Source organism: Spodoptera frugiperda, chromosome 21 (assembly GCF_023101765.2).
Source record: "Spodoptera frugiperda isolate SF20-4 chromosome 21, AGI-APGP_CSIRO_Sfru_2.0, whole genome shotgun sequence".
NCBI lineage: Eukaryota > Metazoa > Arthropoda > Insecta > Lepidoptera > Noctuidae > Spodoptera > Spodoptera frugiperda.
Genome location: NC_064232.1, coordinates 4,935,368 through 4,962,656, shown reverse-complemented (window position 1 = coordinate 4,962,656; position 27,289 = coordinate 4,935,368). Strand labels below are relative to the sequence as shown.

The following is a 27,289-nucleotide window of genomic DNA, read 5'->3' as shown; positions in this document are numbered from 1 at the left end:
TGCTACCTCCTCACCAATTTTTAGCCAAACCTTTTAGCCGTTCTTGAGTTATAAATGATGAAATTAACACGACTTTCCTATTTAGGTAGATTTAGTTTAGTCTCCAGTATATGAGCTGTAGGTACTAATTACGGTTTAATTTTAAGTTTTACGTAGATGCTTACATTTAGCTCACTCCGCTATCATTTTGGCGCATAAATATTTTCCTTCCCTTTACTATATGCGTAGATTTGCGTTTTAAGGAAAATTATTATTTAATGTTCACTTAATTTTATAACTTAACTCGAACTATAGCAACGTTTCTGTCGGTCGTGAATACATGTATACATAATCCGAATCCGAATATATAATCCGCACGGTATCCTACAAGTGCTTTTTCCTAACTTTCCAGATGAATTATCAATTGCTTTTATTATAAAATCTTGTTCCGACCATCATCATCTGAAACAAGCGGTGAGTTGTCTTTATTTTCAATTTTAAGACCTTATCTTTGTTCATTATTTGGAATCATACTGATTCAACAATTATTCGGTAGGTACTGTAAAGGCCCATCCTAACTAATAGTAATCTGAATGCAACATATTAGTGGTATTTCGTCAGTAAATATGTACACACACGCTTCACGCTTCTTCGTCGTGGTGGCCTGGAGATCTACATAAGTCGCCCGCTTCTCATATATTATGAGGGCGTGGGTTCGAAACCTACCAACGGCAAGTATACCAAAGTGACGTTTTCCGAGTTATATGTACTTTCTAAGATTATTAAGACACCACTGACAAACGGTGAAGGAAAACATCGTTAGGAAACCTGGGTTTCTAATTTCTGATCATAACTTTGAAATCGCCAACCCGCATTGTGCAGGCGTGGTGATTAATGCTCAAACCTTCTCCGTGCGAGAAGAGACATTTGGTCAGCAGTGGCCATCTATAGGCTGCTGATGTGATGTGTGATGTATAACACTGTTCATAGTGAAATAGAAGTAGAAGTATGTGGCACAAGTCCTGAATAAAATAATTAATTAAACCTTTGGTAGATAGCATTTATTAAGGTTCTGATAATACCTATAATTGTCGGATACTTTTTGCTTTTTAGTTTTTACCTTTTAAAAATTTTTCAGACTTAATTCTTAGTTTTTAAAGTCGGCTTTTTGTAATAACTTTTTTAAGCGACGTCAAAAAGAAGGACGTTTTCAGTTTGACCTGTATGTATGTATGTTCGTGTGCGATTATGTTGCGTTTGGCTGAACCGAGTTTGATACAGTTTTCAGTAGAGTACTTTTTAGACTTAGTAGATGGTTTCAAGTACATCACGTGACTTAAGAAAATGGAGGCGATGAAGAAAACTAAAGGTGGTTTCAATTTTTTTAAGTTATTTTAATTCTATTTATATGAGTTCATCACGGATTCTTGGTCCGGTACAATATTTATGTCAAATCCATATTTACAGTACCTACCTATTTTCCACACTACAATGAACCACAACTATGATGATTACAACAATAGTACTGTGTAAGTACTATTGTTAGTAACATAATTTTACTATCGAGTAAAATTTACTACCGGCTCTGCCAAGTCAGCCCACCAACGCGTTGGGAGAACGGATCTGCCCCAGCAGAAGGCCCGGTTGGTCCGGTCAACCATTTTGTTGACAACCCAACCCCACACAGCGCCACCGACTGTAGGACATTTATTTTGTGTGTGAGGTGTCATACCTCAGCCCTTGTCGCGCGGGCTGATTCCAACTGAGCTTACAGAAGTCAAACAGTTAATTTGTTAGTTTAATGCTTACTGTATTGTAATATAAAATGTCGAATATCGACAAGAACAAATTGCATCAAAAGGGGTGATCAAAGGGTATGAAAATTAAAAATCTATTTAGTCCATATAAGTTTTTAAATTGACATGGTCACTAACACTAAAATTCGAACTTAAAACGAGATATTTACCATGTTTTTAATTTTTTATGAGTTTCCGATATTCATAAAAATTTAAAAACATGGTAAATATCTCGTTTTAAGTTCCAATATATTTAGTCCGTCAGTTAGGAAGTGAAAAAACATAAGACATGTTTTTTTGTGGTTTAAAAACAATACTTATATAAATACGATTCAGGTATCAAAAAGTAGGTATAACTACTCAAAAGTAAAGTAGGTACTTTACTTTTGAGTATAGAAAAAAAGTGTCGATCCATGCGCCAAACACCCTGTATATGCCAAGCTAGATGATATCAGACAGCTGGCCGACATAGGCACGGCAAGACTAGTGTATTTCAGTTACTTCCATAGCATCATGTCGTATGGCATTTTGCTGTGGGGACAGGCTGCTGATGTTGAGTCTATCTTTATCCTACAAAAGCGCGCCGTCAGAGCTATTTACAACATAGGTCGTCGGGAATCTCTTAGAGAAAAGTTTAAGGAGATCAATATTATGACCGTTCCATGTCAATTTATTTATGAAAATATTATGTATGTTAGAAAAAACCTACATTTGTTTGCGAAAGTATCTGACAGACACAACTATCAAACTAGACATAAGGATAGATTAAGTCAACCATTTTTTAGATTGTCAAAAATAAGTACCGTAAAACATGGCAACTTTACCATATTTTAGAACAAAACACGAAATATATTTTTAACCATAAGACGCATAGAAACCAAAACTATATATTTAGAATTGTAGTCTATCTGGCTCACTTTACCGTACTCGTCACTAAATACAAACACTTATTTTAGCCGTAGTAAAGAAAAAACAACATGGGTAAAGATACCAAATTTTTGGCAACTTTACCTACGCGCCGTATTCATCGTGTATTGCATATTAAAGAGTTGTTGAGGTACAGAGGGCTTCATCTAGGACCTCTTCGTATTATAATGCAAACAATATGAGGAAATCTATAAAGATAACGGCTACACAGACATTAGGGAAAGTTGCCACGGGTTTCATCGTAATTTACATACAAATAATTTGTTACGCTCGGGGTTGTCAAAAAAGGAGGAACTTTTTTATGACATGTATATTTAAAAAAAATAATAATAAACCTTAAACCTAAAGTAAAAAAACGCACAAATTTCTAACATAAATATTATTCCCTTTTAAACTAAATTAAGTTCTAAAATTTTAAGTATTTATGTTTAAAATTGTAAAAAAGGCTACAAAATAATGTTTAATCCTTGACTTTTTAATTTTATGACTTCACTATCTCCATAGCTAATTATAACATCACTTCCGTATAATTTTTATAGTGTCTAGCTCCGAGTTTTCTGCGGTTTTGTTTCATGGGAGCCATTTTGGCTGTAAAACAAAAGGTATTATTAAATACATTATATCTTATCATCCAGGATATTCACTATTATGCTGTGAAATTTAGGTATTCGAAAATGGTTACATACACACAAACAAGAAAAAAACATTTATTGCCAACCCTAACTGTAGGTAAAGTTGCCACAAAGCAGGCCGTGGCAACTTTACCCAACCTGTGTCAACATTACCGAAGCGATTATTTATCAATAAATTAAAGAAAAAGCAATTGCTGACATTACAACAGTAATCCCAACTATAATATACATACAAGATCAAAATTTCACTCACCTGTGACAAATAGTTAAGGCTCTGTAAGCACAATTTAGGAACAACTAACTTTTAGCTCATTTTCACGCATACATTGTGACGGCCATTACTGGCATAATAGCAGTCTTACGTCTACGCAAAATATAGTAAATATTTCCTTTTAATGTCTAAAAAATACTTCTATTACAAAACAGAATTCTAGTGGGTAGATTTTTAGATAAATGAGTTTATACCGAATACCTATAGTATGGTAAAGTTGCCAAGGGCCCGGTAAAGTTGCCATAGTTTACCGGTAAGTCATTTATGGGATTCTGTGTTAAATGTTATAATAAAGTTCCAATGGAAATACAGAATCTGAATGAATCAAAATTTAAACTATGTATTAAAAAAACGTTATGTAGACAAGCATACTATAAAGTAAATGATTATATACAAGATAAAAATGCTTGGAGGCAAGCTGGTCCGGCTCCACAGGATAACGAAAAAAATGTAGTAATATAACCATGTTATTTCGATGTGTTCTGTACTTTATACAATTATTGTAAATGTGAGAGCCCTGTAATTAACTGAAATCAAATTAGACTAGTAGAATGCATTTATGTCAGCTTGGAGTTGTCATGCTCACTCAAAAGTCTCATTGGCGGTGGCACGTGCATTGGATCGCTCGATTCCCTGCAACATGGTTGAGTTGGGCGGTGCTGGTGTACGTGTCATGTTCGTGAACGGGCGCTGTCAACTGGGACTGGTCAGCTCCGGACTGCATTAATTTTTATTGTCCTCTAGGTTATTTTCTTTTTCTGTCGCTTTGACTGTATAATAGTTTTACATTGTTCTCACATAGCTGAAGTAATCGAAACAATGTAACCAAAAATTGTATTATAAATCTGATTGAAAAAGAGTAACCTATGGAGTTTCTTGCTCGTTCTTCTCCATAGGAATCTACACTTTGGAACGAGCAAATAGCTTCACTAGAGGACTGACCGACAGACAGACGTTATTAATATTATTACATTTGCTTTGACGTTCAAAAGTGCCTTCCTGGTCTATTTGAAATAAATGATTTTGATTTGATTGATTTTTGATTTTGATATGACGTCCTCTTTTGTTTTAGAAATGACTATGCTCGCGTATGTTGTCGCAAGCTACATGTCGATGCAGTTGGCTGGTGTCGCAGGTAATTACATTTATCTATACCTACATACATAAAGCTAAATATACTAATACATAAAGCTAAAGAGTTTGTTGTGGTGGACAGTCCCACATCACGCTACGATCAATAGGAGCCAAGCAGAGCGGGTGAAACCGCGCGGGAGTAGCTAACATTTCATTCTTACTTATTCAAACTTCATAGTGAGTACATCCTACTTAATATTATAAGCGGGGATGTACGTTTGTTTGTTACTCCTTCACATCAGAACGGCTACCCCATGGGGACTACATGGCTACTTTTTACCCCATAGGAACGCGGGCAGAGCCGCTGGTAGAAGCTAGTAATATAATAATGTGTTAATGATCCTTATGTTGTTCTAGGTTATCCGTATTATTACGTATTACCACATCAATTTACATATAATCAGGGGAATAATTTAAATATAAACATCGTCCCGATAAATGTACCATATCACAGTGATAACGCCACCGTCAAGTTGTACATCAATGGTAAGAGAATGATTAAGCTTCTAGTTATATGGATTACTTCTTAAACAATTTATTCTATAACATTTAACATGTGGGAATCCACGCTTTGGTACGACAGACCGGCTCGGACGGAGTGATACCACGGCTTCATAGGAAACGATGTGAAGCAACGCTTGTTGTATGCGTGACGTTACCGGAGTTGCAGTCCGCTGCCTACCTCCAAAGGTGGCAGTGTACTTCTTTGTGGATGACACATAAACCAATATAATTGGAAAAATTACTTAAGACTTAGAATTTTTTAATATATTTTTCTGATAATTACTCTTTTAACTATAGACTTCAAGGACACATGTAAGTATGTAAAATATTTCGAAATTTGAGGGATTCCTCAACTATTTCGAATTTTGTCCGAAATTTGAACTTGAGATCTTTCTGTCCCATTCTCTCTGCAACTTCGAACTATCGAGAGTTTGACGCCGTAGTGTTCGAATTAACGAGTGCACAAAAATTAATTGATTTAGGTTGAAATGTATAGACATTTTCTAGAGACCTCGCGATAACTTCGAATTACCAAGAGGCTCGAATTATCGAAGGTTTTAATTATCGAGCGTCGACCGTATACATACCGTTATGGGAAAGCTCTTATGACTTAATTTACAAACGAAAAATGAGCGAATTAGGCCCAGTAAGTAGGTAAGCCAAAAATGGCATTTTTGACGTCGACGTCGTACTTTTACAAATACGGCATAGCACCAGGCGCACCACAGGCCCGTAACATTCCTAGGCAACCTACAACATTACAGTTCTGCAGCATTTGAGACTTGATTAATTTCATTATTTATTTTGTTTGAAAATTTCGATTTATTAATTTCGGGTTTTGCTTAAAATATTTAGTGGTATTATGCTTTTGTGGACTAGTAATACTTGTAGTCTTGTAGTCATTTTAGTCATATGAGTAATCTCCATACTGTATATCTATGTACTGTATATCCATAGTTTCTTTTGCTGTGCCCGACAGGGTCCACTATTGTTACCTACCAAATTTTTACCGACTAAGCCTACATTGTGGAATGCAATAAAGAATTGAGTATTGAGTATATATAGGTACCTAATGTTTTACAGGATTGTATCGACATTGTACAAACTTGAAGGAACTGATTGACTTCAAAACTTATCAGCTAACGGACTCTTATACAGATATTGACATGTATATAAACTATCATAGTACCACAATATGTATGTACAACCTGGTGAAAGGATCAGCAAGTAAAAATTATAATTTTTGTAAGTAATTAATATAGTACAATTAATCTTAATACAAAAATTTTGAAAGTATTTTTATGGGCAAATAGGTAGTATGGGGAAACCCACGGCGGACAGTAATTAATTTGTGAGGATATAGGAAGAAAAAATAACTTTACATGTAGGAGATATCTCACTTTCGATATGTTCGTGGTGAAAGGAGAATCTCTTCTGATGTCAGGAATACATGTGGGCGAGGTAGCAGTAATAGTCAATGTCATGACCTGAAAAATTTCGATATGAAATTGTTGTTCATTTCTGTACTTCGCACTGTTATTTTAATTAAGCTACTGCTTTTTTTTGAGGGGGGAAAATCATCCAACGACTTCTCTGGGCGAGGCGAGAGAGAGTGTCAGACTCTTACTGACTAAAAACCGCCCCGTTTCTACTCCTGCCTGTCGAGCCGGAGCTCCGGTAAACCCGCTAGGTAGTCCGCAGCTCCGGATTAAGCATCAGCCCTACTGGGCCCCATCTGAGGTGGTCTGATGGCTCTTTGAGGCGCGCGCAGAACGCGACGTGCCGCACGCACGGCTTTTATTCTGGTCGGGCGGCGAGCTACCCTTGCTCACCGTCCGCAGACCCGCACTTACGGCACAGTTTACGGCACAGAATAATTGCTTACGGTGGCCGGAGATCGTCCCGCGATCCCCGACGCCCGGAGTGTCTCTCGCGACGGCTGGGGCGAGAGAAGGTTCGTTCTCTCACGCGCCCCGCCTCCTCCTTAGCTAGCACGACTGCTTCGCAGAAGGAGGAGATGGCATCCTAGTCCCCCTCGCTCCGTACCATTGTCTGAACCAATGCCGGAGGCGAGAGGTCGCCGTCGCCGACCACATCCCTGAGGACACGGCGGTGCTCAGCCCATGCAGGGCACACCGCCACCGCATGCTCCACCGTGTCCTCCGGGCGGTCCTCGCAGTGATGACACCCAGGCGTGCCCTCGCGCCCAATCAGAATTAAGCTACTGCTAGGGCCAACGTTTCCTACCGACTATCCTGAGAAGAAAAAAGTGTACGTATTTATGATATGAAAGCGGGCGAAACAGCCGGCAAAAGCTAGTCTTTACTAAACTATACAGATCTCGCGTATTTAAATTACTCATAAAATAGAAAAATTCTGTACCACAAGTGAGAGGAGACTAAATCATTGTATTATGTATTCCAGGGTACACTCCACAGAATTACTCCTACGAGTATACACTTTTGGTAGACTTTCAAAAGCTATGCGATGGTGAGTATTTGTTATTATTTGTTTGACTGTCCCTGACGCAAGCATCCAGATATGTCTTGAAACTACGACCAGCCACTACCAGATACAAAGAAGTTTACTTTATTTCGAATAGAAACACATTTTCAAAACAACCAAATTTCAAGAGTTTTTTAAGACTTCTCCAGGCTTGTTAGTTGTTTGAGGCGAAAGGGGTGTCACTTAAACTATTTTTCTGACTAAAAACCATTCCGTTCCTACGAAATCTTCTGGAGTAGCGGCCATTAGCCCTACTGGGCAGCATCTATGATGGTCTGATGGCTCTTTGAGGCGCGCACGGTACGCGAGCTGCCCGTGCAGTACGATGGTCCCGCGATCCCCGAGACCCGAAGGACCCGAGACACGATGCGCATAGGGCACCCGTTGCGTGAGCACGCGCGTGGCAATGGCTTGTTAAAGTATAGCTTAAGCTTTAACGGTATACAATTGATATTCGTTTCAATGGAAAACTTCATACAATATTATGAAACAAAGCGACAACAATTTCTAAAAAAAAAGACATACAATAAGCCCGTTTGTAATGTACGCAGAAACAATGACGACTGCCCGTCGCGGGACACTTTATTGTAATGTCACGTACAGACTGATGTAATGTAACATGTAATGTGAGATGAAAGGAGCGATTAGTGTCCACACTTATAAACCGCTTTGGACGAGCAAGTTTTTTTTAATACCTGTCTGTTATCCGTCATGATTTACTACATTTTATAGGGTAACGTGACGTAACGACCTCCCACCAAAGAGTATAATAAGCATAGGGGCCTTCCACTCCTAAACTTACTTCCGTTTTATCAAAGTATTGTAATACACGATACCTTATACCAAAATAATAAATATGTATGTGCCTAATATTTTATCTAATTGACGGACTAATTTGATATTTTATTTTCATACTCTGTCTACTAACGCACTTATGACATGTAGGTATATGTTTACACACGTATATTATTATTATACAGTGAAGTCTATTAATAGTTAATGTTTCACCTTTAGCAAAGTTGGAATGTAAGATCACCGAGTCGAGTAAATATGTTTGTACATTTAACACAAAACTTACAAACCTACTTTATTATACAATACACCAAATGTATTCAACAAGTAAGTACCTTATTCTTATACAAGCTTTTATTTAACACGCAATGTGTGTATGTCTGTGTGTATTTGTGTATGTAAGTCTTCAACCGATTGAGCTGATATTTTGTATATGTTACGGTAAGAGTGAATAATTGAAAATTATTAATAATTATCTATGATTATTAATAATTACCGAAACTCGAGGTAAAAGTGATAAATTAATCACATTTGTCGGTTATTATTAATAATTTTACCCTACTAGTGATAAATGTAATAAGTTAATTTGTTGGAAAGGTATCGGGCTCCGTGAGGTTTATAGCAAAGAAAATTGAGGAAAAATTCAAGAGAAAAGTAGAAAAACAGGGAAAATCATTGGTGGCGAAACGGAGTTCGCTGAGTTTGCTAGTTTTATTTAAATTTAAACGGTAATATATTGTACTTGCACAAGAAATATTTGTTGAATTCTATGATAATACTTTTAAAATTTTAATTTGTTACATTTACAGGTGCTACAAAAGATTCGTGTTGATTTTGTTAATGAAACAATAATTGTTTAATTTTATTTTTGTTATAATTTTATGTACCACGAAAGACTTTCTTGCATAAGTTTGATGGTAGATTAAATTTTTAAAAGAATTTTATCTTTAATTTTGTGATAAATGTGCCCTTTTTGGCGAGGCGAGAGGGTGTGTCAGAATCTTACTAACCTAAAACCATCCCGTTCCTACTCCTGCTTTTCGAGCCTACTCGCTTTTTCCGCTAGGTAGTCCGCATCCCGCAACTTTTCGATTTAAGCTACTTATTATTTTCTAGGTACTCATGCTCATACTCATTGAAATCTTTAAATTACAAAACTTAAGGGTATAGTTTTCATAGTTCAGAATGAGTAAATTTGTTGTCCTTTCGTTTTAAAGCAAGTACAAGTAACCTTGTTTGTGTGATTTCTAATTAATATAATCGTAAGACTGTGTTTAATATTATAAATAAATAGGTACCGGCTGATCAAAAAACATTGGGTTTATATTTATTTTATTACTTTCACCAATATGTGTCGTGAATTATATATTACTTAAATAAATAAATTAATAAATTTCAATCAATTATTCACATTTACCAAAACGTGTGATTATTATTAATAATTTTGTAAAATTATTAAAAATTTTCAATTAATCAGATTTACCGTAACATATACACGTTTAGTTTGCATGACCATAAATGCTTGTTTCTGATGAAGTAGTTTTACTAACAAATGATGATTTCTATCGGCTAACTGTCAATGAGCCACGAGATCTTCTATCGTCATCGGAAATAGGAAGACTTCCACTGCTGAACCAAGACTTCCTTAGTTCCAGCGGCGGACTAAACCTAGAGAGCGCCCTAGGCAAGCACCTCACAGGCGCCCTTAATTTTGTTTGCTTCTTCTTCTTGCTTCGCTCTATGGACAGTTGGGCACGCGCGTCTCGCGGCGCCCTCTATAACTCGCGCCCAGGGACTTGCCTAGTTTGCTTTAGTGATACTGTCTGGCTCTGCTTAGTTTATTACCAAACAATAATCCACAAATTACATCAATCGGTTTCTGTTTTTCAAACATTTTTTTTTTCAGCTAATAAAACTATTGGTCGTTCTATTGGAGCTATATATTATCCACCTACAACTGTATTTACCATCAAAATAGAACGATTTGATTTCAATAGTACAATTGTTGCACGCCTGAAAAAGTACAAAGACGACAATGAAGATTTTTTACATGATCTTAAGATCGCCGAAAGAGATATCGGTAAGAAAAGATATGGGTAATAACTATAATTAACTAATATTTTAAACATAAGGTGTTTAAATTAATCGAGGAGCATGCATGAAGAGATTGATGAATGTAGATGTAGCGAGAGAGGTATGTCAGAATCATGGGATACAACACTCGGGTTACTGAGTACGTATCTAACGACATAATATCTACCTATATCTGTAACGTCGGAATGGGGACAGTGGTTGAGAAGCTAGTTAGCTAGCTAGCTACTTAAAATGACCGTAACAAAGAATATTAAGACTATTATATACAGTATGGAGATCACTCAAAACTACATATTGTAGTACTGGTCCACAAAAGCTTAATACAACTAAAAATTATTCAAGTATTAAAGTTAATGATAACAAATAATGTGGTTTACATTAAGTCATAAGAAGTTTCCCCTTACGGTATGTAGTTAGTTCAGATTATTTAACATAGCCCCAGAACAAGAATGCCTGCTCGACTCGATAATCGTACCTGGGATGTCGTTGAAACGTGTACTATCAACTGAGCAGATCAGACCAGCTCTACAACATTAAGTGTAGCTGTATTGAATAACGTATAGCGCCGAACACTATCTGGCGGATTATAAGTCAGCCGTATTCAATCCGTCTAATCATTATGGAGTGGTAATACAAAGCGGCCTTGTACTATGGGGGCGTTTAATTTCTGTTATTATTTTAGACAATTTAGTTTTAAGTAGTCATCGCTCGCAAGCAACGCCTCCTTGCAGCGTCATGTGGCGCGGGTGAATTGTATATCTGTATTTTTTTTAAATTGTAATATCTTATAAAATGTTCATTGAAATTAAGTGATGTCAAATACAATTTTATTCACAAATTAAATACTCTTAATCAACAACACATTTATTTGGATAAAGATTAATATTATTACGTTAACACAACTCTTAACAAATAATGCATTAATTTCCACACAATTTGATTAACATAAAAACGATTCTGGCGAGTCAGACTTAAAAAATAGACATATATTATACTGTCGTCGACATTTTTTTAGATAGTTTCAAGAGGAATGATTCTTTCATACATATACAATGTGATAGGGGTGGGACTTCTAACCCGTTAAGGCTGAGTACTACATCTAATTTTATCGACAAAAAAATAATATGGGGATTGAACCCCTAATTGAAAATATTGAAAAATTGTGATTTTTTCGGTAAGAATAATTCACAAATGATTTTTTTTCTCACCAAAACATTATCAAACATATGAAAAAAGTAATGAATTAGTTAGCCAAGGTTATTAGCTACCGTTTGTCGTCTTTTTTTGTTTCTACGACGCATACAACCTTTGATATCAAAAAAAAGTAAAAAAAAAGATTAAACCCTTCCCTTCCCTTCGACCCCCGACTTTTGTCGATAAAATTAGATGTAGTATTCAGCCTTAACGGGTTAGAAGTCTCGCCCCTATCACATTGTATATTTGGTACCTTGAACCGTTTTCGCAGCACACATAAAGGAAGCACTCCAAGATGAATTTAGCGAATTGAGTACATAAAGTATGGACTTCATACATTGTAAATTTTTAAAAGCTAATAACTCAACAATAAAGGCCCATACAAAAAAAATGTGTGCTCATTCATATCCACTAGAAGTATAACTTACCAGTATATGTGTTACAGCCAAAGTAATAAATCTTGATATTATATATACTGTCTAGCAATTATATATAACGTCTACTCAATTTAGATAAAGTGATAAATTACACAAAATTAATCACATTAACTAGCAATTTTATATACTATCTTCGAAGACTTGGATAATGTAATAAAACGAGCAGCATGCAAACAAACATGCAGCATGCAGCAGGCAGGGTTTCTGTCATGGCTCCGGCGCTGCGGGCCTCCGGCGGCCCCATGCCTGCTAATCGTCGCAGACGGCTTTCGCTCACCACCGCAGCTTCGGCTTGTTGGCCGGCTTCGCCGGCCAGCCTCAGCCGCGGTGGCTCGCTAGCAGCCTCCTGCTCCTCAGCCCGCGGGCCGCCTCGGTCCTACGCGCCTACGCGATTTTAAATTACACTCTAGGGGTAGGACAAACAAGACTACGTGGAGTCGGTTTTGTAGCAATTCGGTTCTGTCGCTAACTTTTTTTGCATAGCATATTAAATTTTTAACCAACATTATTATTTAATTGTTACAGCATATAGCAAATTAGTTTGATCGGAATTATGTATATACATATAGCAAATTAGTTTGATCGGAATTATGTATAGGGCACTACAAGTTCTCTACCACCATTTCCTACATAAGTTATTAGGCCTACTAACGTTATGCAAATCAAATTTATGCCAAAACAAATTAGTCTTTGATCTTAAAGATTAATTTTTATTCTTACAAGTTATTCTTACAAGTAAAAGTCTTGTGACATTTTGAGTTACACATGTATTATTACTTTGACTAACTTGGACTCCCTATTATGAATAATATCCAGATAAAGTGATTAATTTATTACATTGTCTAGTGAATTTGGCATTTTTATACGATTATTCATAATAACCAGACATTATGAATAATTGCTGTTTAATCACTCTGACTGTAACATATGAACAAATTTCGCGACCTCACTTTATTTTGCTTGTCCGCTTGACGTGAAATGCCCCACTCGCCAGTGTCCCCATACATTAAGTTTTCTCTATTCTATCGGTAGACAAGCGCTTGGTATTGACAAATGGGTAACGATAACACTGTTTTTTCTAATTCGTCAGCGAAATATACTCACACACACACACAACGTCACGCCTTTTATCCCCGAAGGGGTAGGCAGAGGTGCACATTACGGCACGTAATGCCGCTATACAATGTGCACCCACTTTTCACCATTTGTGTTATAAGTCCCATGTAATAGGGGGTGAGCCTATTGCCATATACTGGACACAATTCCAGACTCCGTGCTACTACCGAGAAATTTTCGAAAATCCGAAAAAAGCCCAGTAATACTTTGCCCGACCCGGGAATCGAACCCGAGACCCCTTGTTCGGCAGTCGCACTTGCGACCACTCGACCAACGAGGCAGTGTGCTGCGAAATATACTATGCTTCTATTTTTGTACTGGGAACGATAGACTCACTTGATTTTGATATTTTTCAGTTAAAGACCAAAACTACGCCATAATGAGTTATTCGGATACGGAACGTGTAATATTTTCCTGTGCGCAATATATATCCCAATGTAAGTAGATATTTTTTCAAGTTAATTGTAGGTATTATTGCCAGATTTTATTTAATTTCACTTGTGTATTCATGGTCAATACCCTACGATAGTCTCCTGTACTCAAGGCGCCGGCCGCACTGGAGTGGAACCGCATCGGTTGTTAACCGCGTAACATGTGAATGGAAGAAAATCAGTCGCGGAACAAATCGCAAGTGCAGCCGCTTGCATTAAAAATATACGGTTAAAACCGCACCCAAACCCGGAATAAACATTTGTGGATCACACAAAGATCACAGGGTTGTTTCGTGTGGGAATGGAACCCGCGACACGTAGCGCCGTAACCAGTTGCCCAGCCACTGGGCCAATCATGCAATCGATCATGTTACTTAGTATCACAATACAATTATCAAGTTATTATTATTTTACAGATCCATCGGTTGGTTTGATTGACAGTAGTGGGTACAACATAGAGACGGTAGAAGGAACTACATACAACGAGCTACTTGATGTTGGTAAAAATGGAAGTATGCTGTGTTGTATATATTACGAAGTGACTAACCTATATGGAACTCGATATATCACTCGGGTCATTGCAAATAAAACCTTATTGCTGTACAATAAGACCGAATTTAATAATCATAAGACTACGGATAATGGTAAGAATAAGAACTGTAGTGTCGAACAAGAATTAATTTATTTTATTTATAAACAATTTGACATCTTACGGCTCATCCTATACATTGCCATATTGTCTTCCATTATTTAACCTAATGAATTATAACTAACATACATAATTATGTAGTTTCAAATATAAAATATAAGTGCGCAACAGCACGCGAGATGATGCTGTCCCAATCACACTTTTTATAGCTATTATTTAGATATATTATTATTATTGGACCCGGGTACGTCCTAAAACTGCGACCAGCCACCGAGGAATGGGCAGCAGCATTCTCAAAATTTATCGGTGACCTAACTGCGATCCCCAAGCCGCCTGCCAAGCGTGGGGATTATGGCAACCCCCCCCCTCCCCTTTCACTATGAGCGACAACAAAATTACACGGCCCCCAGTCCCCGGCAGCTCCGCTATTCCTGATCTAGGTAGCGGATCAGGTAACGGCGGAGCAGGGGGTGCTAAGAATCCCCGGCAGAGAAAGCGCTACCACCCCCGACGAACTTTGGCCCTGGCAACGCACAACATCCGCACACTGCGGACTGATGAGAAGATTGTCGAGCTGGAGGAAGAATTGAGCAAAATGCGGTGGGACATCTTGGGACTATCTGAAATCCGAAGAGAGGGTCAGGATACGATAATCCTAGATTCCGGCAACTTGCTCTTCTTCCGGGAAGGAGACCGTAAATCCCAGGGTGGTGTCGGATTTCTCGTCCGCAAGTCTCTCGTCAACAACGTGTGTGAGGTCGACAGTGTGTCGAACAGGGTAGCGTACCTTATACTCAGAATATCTAACCGGTATTCGCTGAAGGTCATACAGGTATATGCGCCGACCTCGACACATTGTGACGACGAAGTAGAGGCTCTGTATGAGGAAATTTCAAAAGCCATACACTCCTCCGAAACACACTTCACCGTTGTGATGGGGGATTTCAATGCAAAGGTGGGCACACGGAATAGCGATGAGTTGAGAATAGGGCCATTTGGATATGGGCAGCGAAACCATCGGGGCCAGCGGCTGGTCGACTTTATGGAGAGGGAGAGACTCTATTTGATGAACTCCTTCTTCCAGAAGCGACCGGCCAAGAAGTGGACATGGATAAGCCCTGATGGTTCTACCAAAAATGAGATCGACTTCATCATGGCGACCGAAAGACGTATATTCAGTGATGTCTCTGTGATAGCGAAGGTGAAAACCGGTAGCGATCACCGTATTGTCAGGGGCACACTGAACATCAATGTAAAACTAGAGCGGTCACGCCTGGTGAAGTCCACGCTCCGCCCTGGACGTGCCCAGATCCAAAACCCCGAGCAGTTCCAACTCCAACTGCAAAATCGCTTCCAGTGTCTAGCTGATTGTGGAAACGTGGACGAGATAAATAATGGGTTGGTGGAAACTGTCCGAGCAGTGGGGTCAGACTTCTTCAAGACCCCCGCCGAAACAGGCCCCAAAAGCTCTCCGACGGAACCTTAAAACTTCTTAAGGATCGTAGCGAGATGAGGCTGCAGTCTTCAGACGATATGTCTGAATACGGCAAGCTCAATAGACGAATCTCGAAATACATGCGACGTGACCTGCGGGCCTATAACGCCGCAAGAGTCAGAGACTTAATTGAGCGAAACAAGGGCTCAAAAGTCTTCGCAAAGAATTCGTCTGTTGGGCAAAGCCAAATGACGAGGCTGAAGACCGAGGATGGCAGCGTCATCTCGTCGAAGTCCGAGATCCTCGGAGAGCTCGAGAGGTTTTACGGACAGTTATACACCTCAACACGGCAACCCATCGTCGGTACAGCTCGGGACCCAAGAGCTAAACTGACGCGGCACTACACTGAGGATATCCCAGACATCAGCCTGTACGAGATTAGGATGGCTCTCAAACAGCTTAAAAACAACAAGGCGCCGGGCGATGACGGAATCACGTCGGAACTTCTGCGAGCGGGTGGAAAACCGATACTTTTAGTCCTCCAGAAGCTATTCAATTCCGTCATACTCGAGGGAACCACGCCGGTAGCATGGCAACGGAGTGTGGTGGTTCTGTTCTTTAAAAAAGGCGACAACTGTCTGCTAAAGAACTACAGACCTATCTCACTTCTGAGCCATGTGTATAAGCTGTTTTCGAGGGTCATCACGAACCGTCTCGAACGCAGGCTTGATGACTTCCAGCCTCCCGAACAAGCCGGATTCCGAAAAGGTTTCAGTACCATAGACCACATTCATACGCTGCGGCAGATTATACAGAAGACCGAGGAGTATAACTTGCCACTATGCTTGGCGTTTGTGGACTATGAGAAAGCCTTCGATTCAATCGAAACCTGGGCGGTGCTGCAGTCTCTCCAGCGGTGCCACATCGACTATAGATACATCGAGGTTTTGAAGTGTTTGTATAACAACGCCACCATGCGCATCCGACTCCAGGAAGAGACTACGAGGCCAATCCAGTTGCGGAAGGGCGTGAGACAGGGAGACGTTATATCTCCGAAACTGTTCACGAACGCACTGGAGGACGTTTTTAAGCTCTTGGACTGGAGCGGACGCGGCATCAACATTAATGGCGAATACATCACTCATCTCCGTTTCGCCGATGACATAGTCGTAATGGCAGAGTCGCTGGAAGAGCTGAACACCATGCTCAGCGACCTCAATACCGTTTCCCAACAGGTGGGCCTTAAAATGAACATGGACAAGACGAAAATCATGTCAAATGTCCATGTTGCACCTATACCGGTTGTCGTTGGGAACGATATACTCGAAGTTGTAGACCACTACACATACCTGGGTCAGATCATCCAGCTAGGTAGGTCCAACTTCGAGAAAGAGGTCGCTCGAAGAATCCAACTCGGATGGGCAGCATTTGGGAAGTTGCATGAAGTCTTCTCGTCAAAAATCCCGCAGTGTCTGAAGACCAGGATGTACAACCAGTGTGTGTTGCCAGTGATGACGTACGGTACCGAGACATGGTCCCTAACTGCTGGCCTTTTAGAAAGGCTCAGAGTCGCCCAGCGCGCGATGGAGAGAGCTATGCTCGGAGTATCTTTGCGCGACAAAATCCGAAATATGGAAATTCGCCAAAGAACAAGAGTTACAGACATAGCTCTCAAAATATGCAGGCTGAAGTGGCAATGGGCAGGCCACGTCGCTCGGAGGACTGATGGCCGCTGGGCCAGGAAGGTGACTGAGTGGCGACCGCGGACCGGAAGACGCAGCGTGGGCAGACCTCCCACTAGGTGGACCGACGACATCGTCAGAGTGGCGGGGAGCCAGTGGATGCAGGTGGCGGCTTGTCGTTCTATTTGTTCAGCAGTGGACGTCTCTCGGCTGATAATGATGATGATGATTTAGATATTTTTAAAATCGACTACAAAAATAAGGAGTATTTTTTTATTACTAAATTTTCGCAACACTATGCACGTCGCCACTACACTACCAAACCTGGAATGTCATTCTTTAGAGCAAAACTTTTTCGATAATTTTTTGGGTATTTATGGGTGGGTGGGAATGTAATCATCTTCGGTCAAGATACTCGTATAATTAGATATCAAACTTCACAAGGTAAGTTCGTTTGATTCTTAATTATACTTCGTATCTCTCCCGAAGATGATTACAGTTTACATGCAGATGTTTAGAGTATCGAAAAAATTAAACTTTAGAATAATCACAATAACGACATTTATTGAAATTAACTTAAGTAGTTATCTTCTCTTATAGTAATAATTACAATCAACTTACAATCAAGTATCACAGCGATAATCACTACAATGATAAATTATAATAGAGGTAGACCTAGGTATCATAATTATTAAACAAGGTAACATAATCAGTCATACAAATCAATATTATTTGAGCTGTGACTCCGCAAATAGGGTGTCCGCAGAAGTAATATCCCTATTATAGTACTTCAAGAAAACATGTGAGGATTCCGACCAGCCGGCGGCTTTCCGAATAACCTCCAGATTTATGCCTGCTCTACGGGCAGCAGACGTTGACGCGTGTCGCGTACTGTGCGCGCCGTACAGTTTTATATCTATGCCACTTTTTTCCAAAGTGTATTTTACCCAGTGAGATAAAGTTTGAGAACCTACTTTTTGTGGGGTTTTTGGTAACTAATAAACAGTGACTGTTCCTGATTTCGGAGATGTTTTATCTAAATAACATTTTAGAGTTAAGGCTGGACAAATTTTTGGATTTTCTTTGATATACGGCAATGCAATTAAGGGTTGAATAGATCCTGGCCTTGAAGTTTTTATTAAGTCATCAATTTTTATGAGAATTTTATCATGTTCAAATAAAATATTTCTTATCTTAATAAGAAAGCTAGCTGTGTGTTTACGGTTGGGTGCTCCCTGTGTCTCTCCGCATTGTTGTCACTGTGGAGAAAAGAGTCGATGGCTCGGGACACCATGGTCTTTCATGTCGTAGAAGTGCAGGCCGCATAAGTCGTCATGCCAGCATCAACGACATTATTCGTCGTGCTCTCGCCTCAGCCGGCGTACCAGCCGTATTAGAACCTAATGGTTTGGTACGTGATGATGGCAAGAGACCAGATGGTATGTCGTTGCTGCCTTGGAAGATGGGTAGGCCTTTGGTGTGGGACGCTACGTGTGTAGACACCCTTGCGCCATCTCATCTTCTAAGTACTGCTGCATGCGCTGGTGCGGCTGCTTCCGCGGCAGAGGACCTCAAGCGGCGCAAATATTCTAACTTAGTTGGCAATTATTGTTTTGAGCCGTTTGGGGTCGAAACACTTGGGCCATGGGGTCCTGGTCCACATTCTCTATATAAAGAGATTGCACATAAGCTATTCGACTCTACGCGTGACCAGAAGGCTGGCTATTTCTTCGGTCAGAAGATAAGCATTGCCATACAACGTGGCAATGCGGCCAGTCTTCTGGGAACGTTCCCCAATGACAGCGATGCGGACGAGTACTTCGACGCCTAACCACGCCTAACGCCTTTATTTTAGTTTTAAGTTAGTTTTTATTCCTTTTTTTTGGTATTATTAAGTTGTAAATAATGTGTTAGTTTAGATGAATAATATAATATGTTTCTTTTATAATTAAACATTTATTTTCAAGTATATTATAGCGCCTGACATTTTTCTACGACTTGTCGTTGTTTGGTAAAATGTTGCTAACATGTTTCTGTCAGACGTTTTGGTAAACCATTATTTTATTAAAAGCTACTTATATAATGGGTTATAAAAATAATAGTAAATGAATTACAACATTATTTTAATCATCATTCATATATTTATAATCATTACAAGTGCAATTAGCATATTTTTTTTCCACATTTTAATACATTGATTCTCCTAATATCTACAAATAATTGTATAAACAATTCAAATATAACAATACAAAATCAGTTAGTCAATATGGTGAAATTCAATATGCCGTTGTACTGTTTCAATAAACCTCAGTTATAGGTTGTGGAACAAACCATGCTCAGGTACACTTTTTATAATACGAATAGAACGCGAAATAGGAGCATATTTAAGAAGGTTAGCCCTGTTGGGGGTGCCAAGGGCTAGCTTGGCACCCCCAACAGGGCGGAGCGGTGACGAGCCCCGACGTGTCCATCTGGTAAGCTCAACGCAAACATTCTTAGAAAATACATTTAAAATGTCACATTGTTAGGACTCTCGACCCCACGCTCAAGCATGAGAAACGAGCATTTTATTCTTAACCCAGGAGTGATGTTCACAGCGCCAATATTATTATTATTAAGCCGATTGTATTTTTATATATTTTTATGAAATTATTATATCGTTTTCAGACACATCTTATGGGACTCTCGAACAGAATATAATATCAAATGCACTGAAGCTCATAAACTACTTATATTTATTAATACCAGTCGCTGTACTACTATCCATATTAATTACAACTTACATTTACATCAGGAGAAAACGTCTCAAGGCCGAAACTGCTCCAGAGAGTATTAATGTAAGATTTTGTTTTGTTTTTTAACCCGGAGTGGTAAAATGTACGGCCTGTATGTTTTCATCAGTTATGTCATGAGTCCCATGTATCAGGGGGTGAGTTTATTGCCATAATTACTACACCGGACAGAATTCCAAAGTGTAATTAGTAATTTGTCTGACCTGGCAATCGAACCCAAGACCCCTCGTCCAGCCATTTTACATTATACGCGGGGGGAGCCAAGCTTCGGGCTGGATGGCGCGGCTCGACCGGAGTGATACGACAGCCTCACAGTACACCGGGCGTGAAACTGCCACAGCGTTGTTTACAGCCGTGTATGTGAGGTATTTGGTGGTACTCCGTTGGTATTTCTTATCCTAAAAAGGCAGAAAAACACGAGGGTCCATAATTTTAAATTTCTTGCCTTGCCTAGACTTAATGGTTGTACCACGGAATGCTCGTAGATACCTTCGTGGTATCAGCGGTCCTCTACTGTATTCATCATCAGCCTATATCTATTTTTTCTGCAGAGAAAATATCACTTCTCACATGGAGAAGGAATGAATATTAATAACCACGCTTAATCAAGGTGGATTGGCGACTTCAAAGTTATTATAATTCGAAATTATGGTTCAGGTTTCTTTGGGACATCAGGGCCGCGAATAACTTTTTGAGTTACCGTGACTCCGGTTCGAAGCAGGAGTAGGAATGGGGTCAGTCAGTAAGAGAACACTTCGTGTCGCCTCACCCAAGGCGGGAGAAGCCAATGGATGATTTTTCACCCCTGAAAGCTAAATGAAAAATGGTTTCCTCCTCCGTACCTAATCAAATATTAAATTAAAAATGTTATATTTCAGGAAAACCAAGAAATTAATTACGTCACTTTGGACCTTAAGTCCAGCGGAATGAAAGCACCACGGCCTGATGAACCACAGTATGCCCAAATAATGACGACCAGCAAATTCTGAAAAAAGTATTCGTTCAATCCAACCAATACCGGCTACGGAGACCATTTCTTGTTTAAAATATAATAATAGCTAATATACGTATATAATAGTAATAAATGAAATTACGAAACTTTAATTTTTATTGACAATCAAATTAAATTTATTATGGTCAGGTTTTGGCAAAATGATAAATGACCAGCTTAACCAATTGTATATTATTAATAATAATAGGCTATTTGACAAGATTAAAAAAACTGTTTCATATTACTTAATAGTAACTACAGAACCCATAAACATGAGTTATTTTCACATCTGATAAAATTTGGCCTTAAAATTCGAATTCAAGATTGATTATTTGAATAACCCGCACAAACATTTCTTCGTGCAAGATGGCACCGTACAAGCTGGTGACGTCACATCCCTCTCAACCAGTAAACTAACATCAAGTTTTTATGTCGATAAATGTATTATTCTACGATTTAACATTAAATAATAATTGCATTTTGTATTAATAATGCCTTTAAAGCAGTTTCCAATGAAAATAAATACCAAAACAATAACAAGATCATGACAGGAAACAGGCAGGTTACGTCACAATCGATTCGACCAATCCTGACCGTTTTGTGTCACGTAGTTGGGGTATAAAAATTACCATTACTAGGGTAAAGTACCCAATTATCAGCACTTTAAGGGTTAGTCCTAATTTAAGCCAATTTATTATTGTGAAAAAAAGGCTTTTACCCGTTAAGGCAAATTTTAATAGTTATAATATTTAATAAGGAAGACGATAATAAAAGAAAAACATGATTGACCTCTATCCAAGATTATTTAGACAAGTAAGAATAAAAAATGGGTCTGTCACCATTTACTGGCACCATCTCCACCAATTACTAGCATAGAGCAACCCAATTATCAGCACCTAACTATCACTGTTAGGAATTGCATTAAAAACAATTAGTTACATTATTAAAATCTGTTTTTAATTATTTTTTATATAGTTAGTAAGTAGGTAACAAAATAATTAACGTCGGCCCATTCAATATAAAAAAAATAAAAATAAAAAAAATAAAAAAAATTTACTTATAATCTAATAATACTTTTATCTGTATAAGTCGAACAAAAAAAAAGCGTCACGGCCGTACCATCCTTTTCTCGAAACCATTCAGGCCAATTTCGACCGCCTATAACTTCGTTGTGGATAAAACAACAAGCCTGAATTTTCAAACACTAAGCAGGCATTGTACAAACATGGCATAATTCCATTTTCATTAAATTTTAACCATTACTTTAATAATTATAACACGTCAAAGTTTCGAAATTTTGTCACTGACTGACAGATCATCAAAAGTATAAGGCACTTCTAACAGACATAGAAACTTAAAATTTTTGCATAAAATTAGTATTTAGTACCTACATCAGGGGAAAAATCAAATATTTTGTAAATTCAGTCCAGTTTTTTAGATACATCAAGTGCATCAATAACTTTGTAATTTGATTAGAAAGTTATTGATACAGTTACAATTTCATCACACCAATAACTTTGTAAACCCATATAAATGTATGAGATTACAAAGTTATTGATGCAGTTACATTTTATTGTTTAATGGAATAATTGAATCTACAAAAAGAAGTGAGATACCATCAAAAACATTCTGTAAAAAAATCCAAGTTTCGCACCTCATTAGTTTATGTACTGTAAAGAGCCATATAATACCAAGTTGGTTATTTTATTTAGTCCCTACTTAAGGGACCTTCTGTCTTAAGTTATAATGTAAATTGTTATCATATCAATATTACATTAATTTTACGTTTTAAATAAAATAGATTGACTTAGCCATCGCATGAAAACACAAGTATACCTACTTTTGTTGACATTTCTCGTATTAAATTGTTTAGTCTATTTCATGACAACGAATTACGATGGTCTATTGCACGATTACGTACGATGGCCAAGTCAATCTCTTTTTTATCACCTTTTCGTTCAGATGTTTTTTCAGTAATCAAAATGTCAAATCTGACTGGTGTTAGTAAATATTGTTGACTATCAAGACATACCAATTGCGCACTACTAAAACAATCTCTAAAGTTGTTGTAGCTTGCATACCATCTACAAAATCTTCTGCTAATAATACTGGTGGAGAAAAAATAAATAGAAAGAAATAAGAAGAGATGATGAAATTCTAGGGAAACCAATTTATCAGCATGCTTCTGATCCAATTATCAGCACCATGCTAACATTTGGATTTTGATGGTATAAACTACTTTTACAAACCAAAATCAATTCTTTGCATAAAATAAACATAATTTACATTAAAAAATATGAAATTAGTATTTATGTACTTTTTTCCATTTATCATCACCAGTGCTGATAATTTAGAATTTACAAAATATTCGATCCATTAATCAGCACTACGTATTTTACCAATTAATCACCAGAACCTAAAATTCTACTCTTCAGATTATCATCAAATATTATCTCAAATATCAGAGAAATCAATAGTTTCAATATTAAATTTGTAAAAGATACGATATATCATAAAATTTAAACACGTGACCTTACCGGCGATCACAAGAAATAGGCAAAAACAGAAGAAACTGCAAAACACAAATGTTTGTTTACATAATTTCCACCAATTTGAGGTCTCAAAGTATGATTTTCCCAATAGCAGGATTCCAAAAACATACATTTATTTATTTATAAGGTGTGGAAACCCAAATTAGTAAGTGAAAACCTTATAATTGGTCGATTTATTCAGAGTGCTGATAATTTGGTGCAGTGCTAGCAATTGGGTAGTTGCCCCTAATTAGGGTTTTTTAATTAATCATTATAAATATTTCAGTTTTTTTTTTACTCCGTAATGCTTTTTAAAGTCATAATTTACGTATGCAGCTTATAAAACATTAATTATGCATTTATTTTCTTTTAAAATCTTTAATGTATAAGTTTTTAATACAATTATAAATATATATCCTGTCAAGATAACTTTCCTATTCATTTATTTTTATAATTACTTTTATGTCCATATTTTTATTTTATGTATTGTGATTAGTGTATTGTATATAATATGGCCACTGTACTGCGAGCGCAGACTGTCGTGTAAGTGGCTGCCTTCGGCGTCGCAGAATAAATACTTTGGAATAGTTAATGATGTTATGCTATGTAAAAATCTAGGCTGGGCGCCTCGATTTTTTAGAGGTAAACGAGTACTGAATGTGCTTATTGGACGAGTCGACAAATCTCTAAGTACGTTCAGCCTCGATACCAATATTCATCGTACCCCGATAATTTAGACAGATCTGTTGCAAGTGGTCACTGCCATAGGCTCCTTCCGGAGCGGTTCTGCCGAAGGCCTCGACGGTTTGACGCCGCAGCATCTGAAAGATATGACGGGCTCAAGCGCCGGGGAGTCCGGCGTGACGCTGCTGAAGGAGATTACAGTATTGATCAATGCTCTTCAGGCACCTTGGGAGGCAAAGCAGATACAGTTTTAAGTGACTTTATATTTTTTTAAAGATAACATAAATTATATTGACCTTGGCCTAAATTATTCTAAATGTGAGATATGACTCCAACTCCACAGACGCAGACTATACATAAATAAAAAATTAATAACATTTGTGTCCCATGTATTTTTGAATATTTTATTGTATTGAAAGTGGAACTCATTTATTTTGACTGAAGAAACGATCGAATTAAATACCTTTAAAACTTCAAAAACTATATTTTGTAGGAATTTTGTATGAAATTCAAACTTATGACGTCATCAAGTTACGTCAAATTGCAGATTTATAGTACTAGTAAAGATAGCTAGAAAATCATCAAATGAATGGAGGAAAACGTGATTATTTTTGAAAGAAAGAAAGAAAAACAGATTATTTGAAAAACAGTTACAAGAAATAGTAGGTAAAAAAAAAAAATTCCAATAAATGAAACGTCATCACGACGCAAAAAGGCCAGTATTCGGCCAAAATGCCGTAGCCCGAGCACGATGGCTTGAGTCACAGCCCACGGCGATGATTTTCAGAACTAGACAGTTACTATACAATTATGTATTAAGAATAATAATTTTACCACAGCGGCGCTATATCAAGCTGTTTTGAATATTTTAATGAATTGAAAAGTCGAAATTATCGAATTTTGACTGAGGAAACTACGCAATTGACAAAAAAAACTAATTATTCCCCGATAAAATTATTGACAATCAAAGTAAATCCTCTGGATTTCTTTTATTGGGGTTGCCTAAAGGAAAAAGTTTATAAAGAACAAGTTACAAGTATTGAGCAATTGAGGACTAGAATCCAGACAGCAGCTAGAGAAATCAGCGCGAGCGGGTATGCTAGAAGGATTAAACGTTCATTTTTGACGTTCAAAAGTGCCTTTCTGATCTATTTGAAATAAATGATTTTGACTTTGACTTTGAATTGATTTATTCGACGTTGCAGAGCGTGTATCGCAGCGAAAGGTCGGCCCATTTAACAATAAAAAAAAAAAAAAAGAATTGGGGCCATTTTGAACATTTTGTGTAATTTTAATATTGTTTAACATGTTTAAGATTTCAATAAATGATGACAAGTATGAATTGTTTTATTTTGCTTCGGCCAAATAGGTTGGGTGTATTGTATCACTTTGCAACAATAGCGAAAAAATGTTATTGGCATTGCAGTGTAGTCTTTTTCTTATGAAAATCGTAAGCAATAACGTAACTAAAACTTAAAATGTATCTCAATGAAAATCGTCCTTTCTTAAATTAAAATTGAATATCTTTCTATTAAACAATAGGATCTACTATTATGATACCTTTTTGGAATCGGTATTTAGTAGGCACATTTTAAAACTCATGGGCACTGAGAGTATAGTACATTTTTTTTTACAGAAATCGCTCTTGAACTTGCAGATAATGTAAAAAATTTGCATTAAAATTAGAGAAGAATTGCTTTTTCTTCAAATTCTCGAAATGTACTTAAAAAAAGATAATTATTCACGATAGCTGTAGTATTCAGCAGTTATTAACAGAAATCAGAACAAGAAAAAGATGTTTATTTTTTTTAATACAACCAAATTTATAACAAAATGTAGAAATTTTATTAAAAAACGAAAATAAAATTATATCTCCGGAACCCTTGGGTAAAAATGGTTAAAATTTTAGTAGGTTATAGTAAATTATCTGGTAAATCGAATCCTTAACGGTGGACCACTATTTACGCCACACCCTGTATGTACCAAAATTATACGATACAAGAATAATTAAGATACACGAATCATTTCTGTTTGAATATCTGTACTGTTATTTTTGAATAACAGAATTTTGGTATGACGTTGGTATAACGTCATACAGAAAAAAAAAGTACAGAAATTTATACCGGTATGCAGTCCTTGTCCAAAAGTGCCTAATTAAAGATTAATTGAAATAAATGCTTTGACGGGCATATCAAACATGAACAGCATTTTTTTTTCAAATCCAACCAGAGTAGTTCAGTAAACGAGTAAACTTTTCAGCTTTATAATAAAGTCAAAGTCAAGTATATCGAGTACTAGTTTCTGCCAGTGGCTTCACCCTTATTCCTGTGAGATTAAAAAGTCCTATCACCGAAGTCAGCTCATAGCCCATTCTGTACTTTCAGTGTGATTAATGGACAAACATCCAAACAAACAAACTTTACATATCGTCACGCCTTAAATCCCCGAAGGGGTAGGCAGAGGTGCACATTATGGCACGTAATGCCACTATGTACACCCACTTTTCACAATTTATGTTATAAGTCCCATGTGATAGGTGGTGAGCCTATTGCCATATAGGTACATGGCATATACATGGTATATGCCATATACATTTCCAGACTCCGTGCTACTACTGAGAAATTTTTCGAAAAACCGAAAAAAGCCCAGTAATACTTCGCCCGACCCGGGAATCGAACCCGAAACTCCTTGCCCGGCAGTCGCACTTGCAACC

General features: G+C 37.6%; 1 protein-coding gene across 3 annotated transcripts; it reads left to right on the top strand.

The window, feature by feature from the left end:
- Positions 1-268: 268 nt before the first annotated feature.
- Positions 269-21,468, top strand: LOC118280428 (uncharacterized). 3 transcript variants are annotated; one of them, XM_050701947.1, is made up of 11 exons: positions 269-453; positions 4,678-4,740; positions 5,097-5,225; positions 6,327-6,488; positions 7,668-7,733; positions 8,763-8,867; positions 10,447-10,620; positions 13,738-13,818; positions 14,229-14,324; positions 20,246-20,415; positions 21,249-21,468. In XM_050701947.1, the coding sequence occupies exons 2-11, from the start codon at positions 4,680-4,682 to the stop codon at positions 21,357-21,359; spliced, it is 1,155 nt and encodes a 384-aa protein (XP_050557904.1). In that variant the 5' UTR covers positions 269-453; positions 4,678-4,679; the 3' UTR covers positions 21,360-21,468. The 3 variants fall into 3 exon arrangements, with proteins under 3 accessions (XP_050557904.1, XP_050557902.1, XP_050557903.1); XM_050701945.1 differs by having other exon boundaries at positions 14,229-14,456; XM_050701946.1 differs by lacking the exon at positions 8,763-8,867 and having other exon boundaries at positions 14,229-14,456.
- Positions 21,469-27,289: the final 5,821 nt, after the last annotated feature.

Bases quoted from the DNA above. Each gene is read 5' to 3' on its own strand.
- LOC118280428 (XM_050701945.1), top strand. From the start codon at position 4,680: ATGACTATGCTCGCGTATGTTGTCGCAAGCTACATGTCGATGCAGTTG. The intron at 10,621-13,737 runs GTAAGAAAAGAT...GATATTTTTCAG, and splicing joins GATCGCCGAAAGAGATATCG to TTAAAGACCAAAACTACGCC. The intron at 20,416-21,248 runs GTAAGATTTTGT...GTTATATTTCAG, and splicing joins CTGCTCCAGAGAGTATTAAT to GAAAACCAAGAAATTAATTA.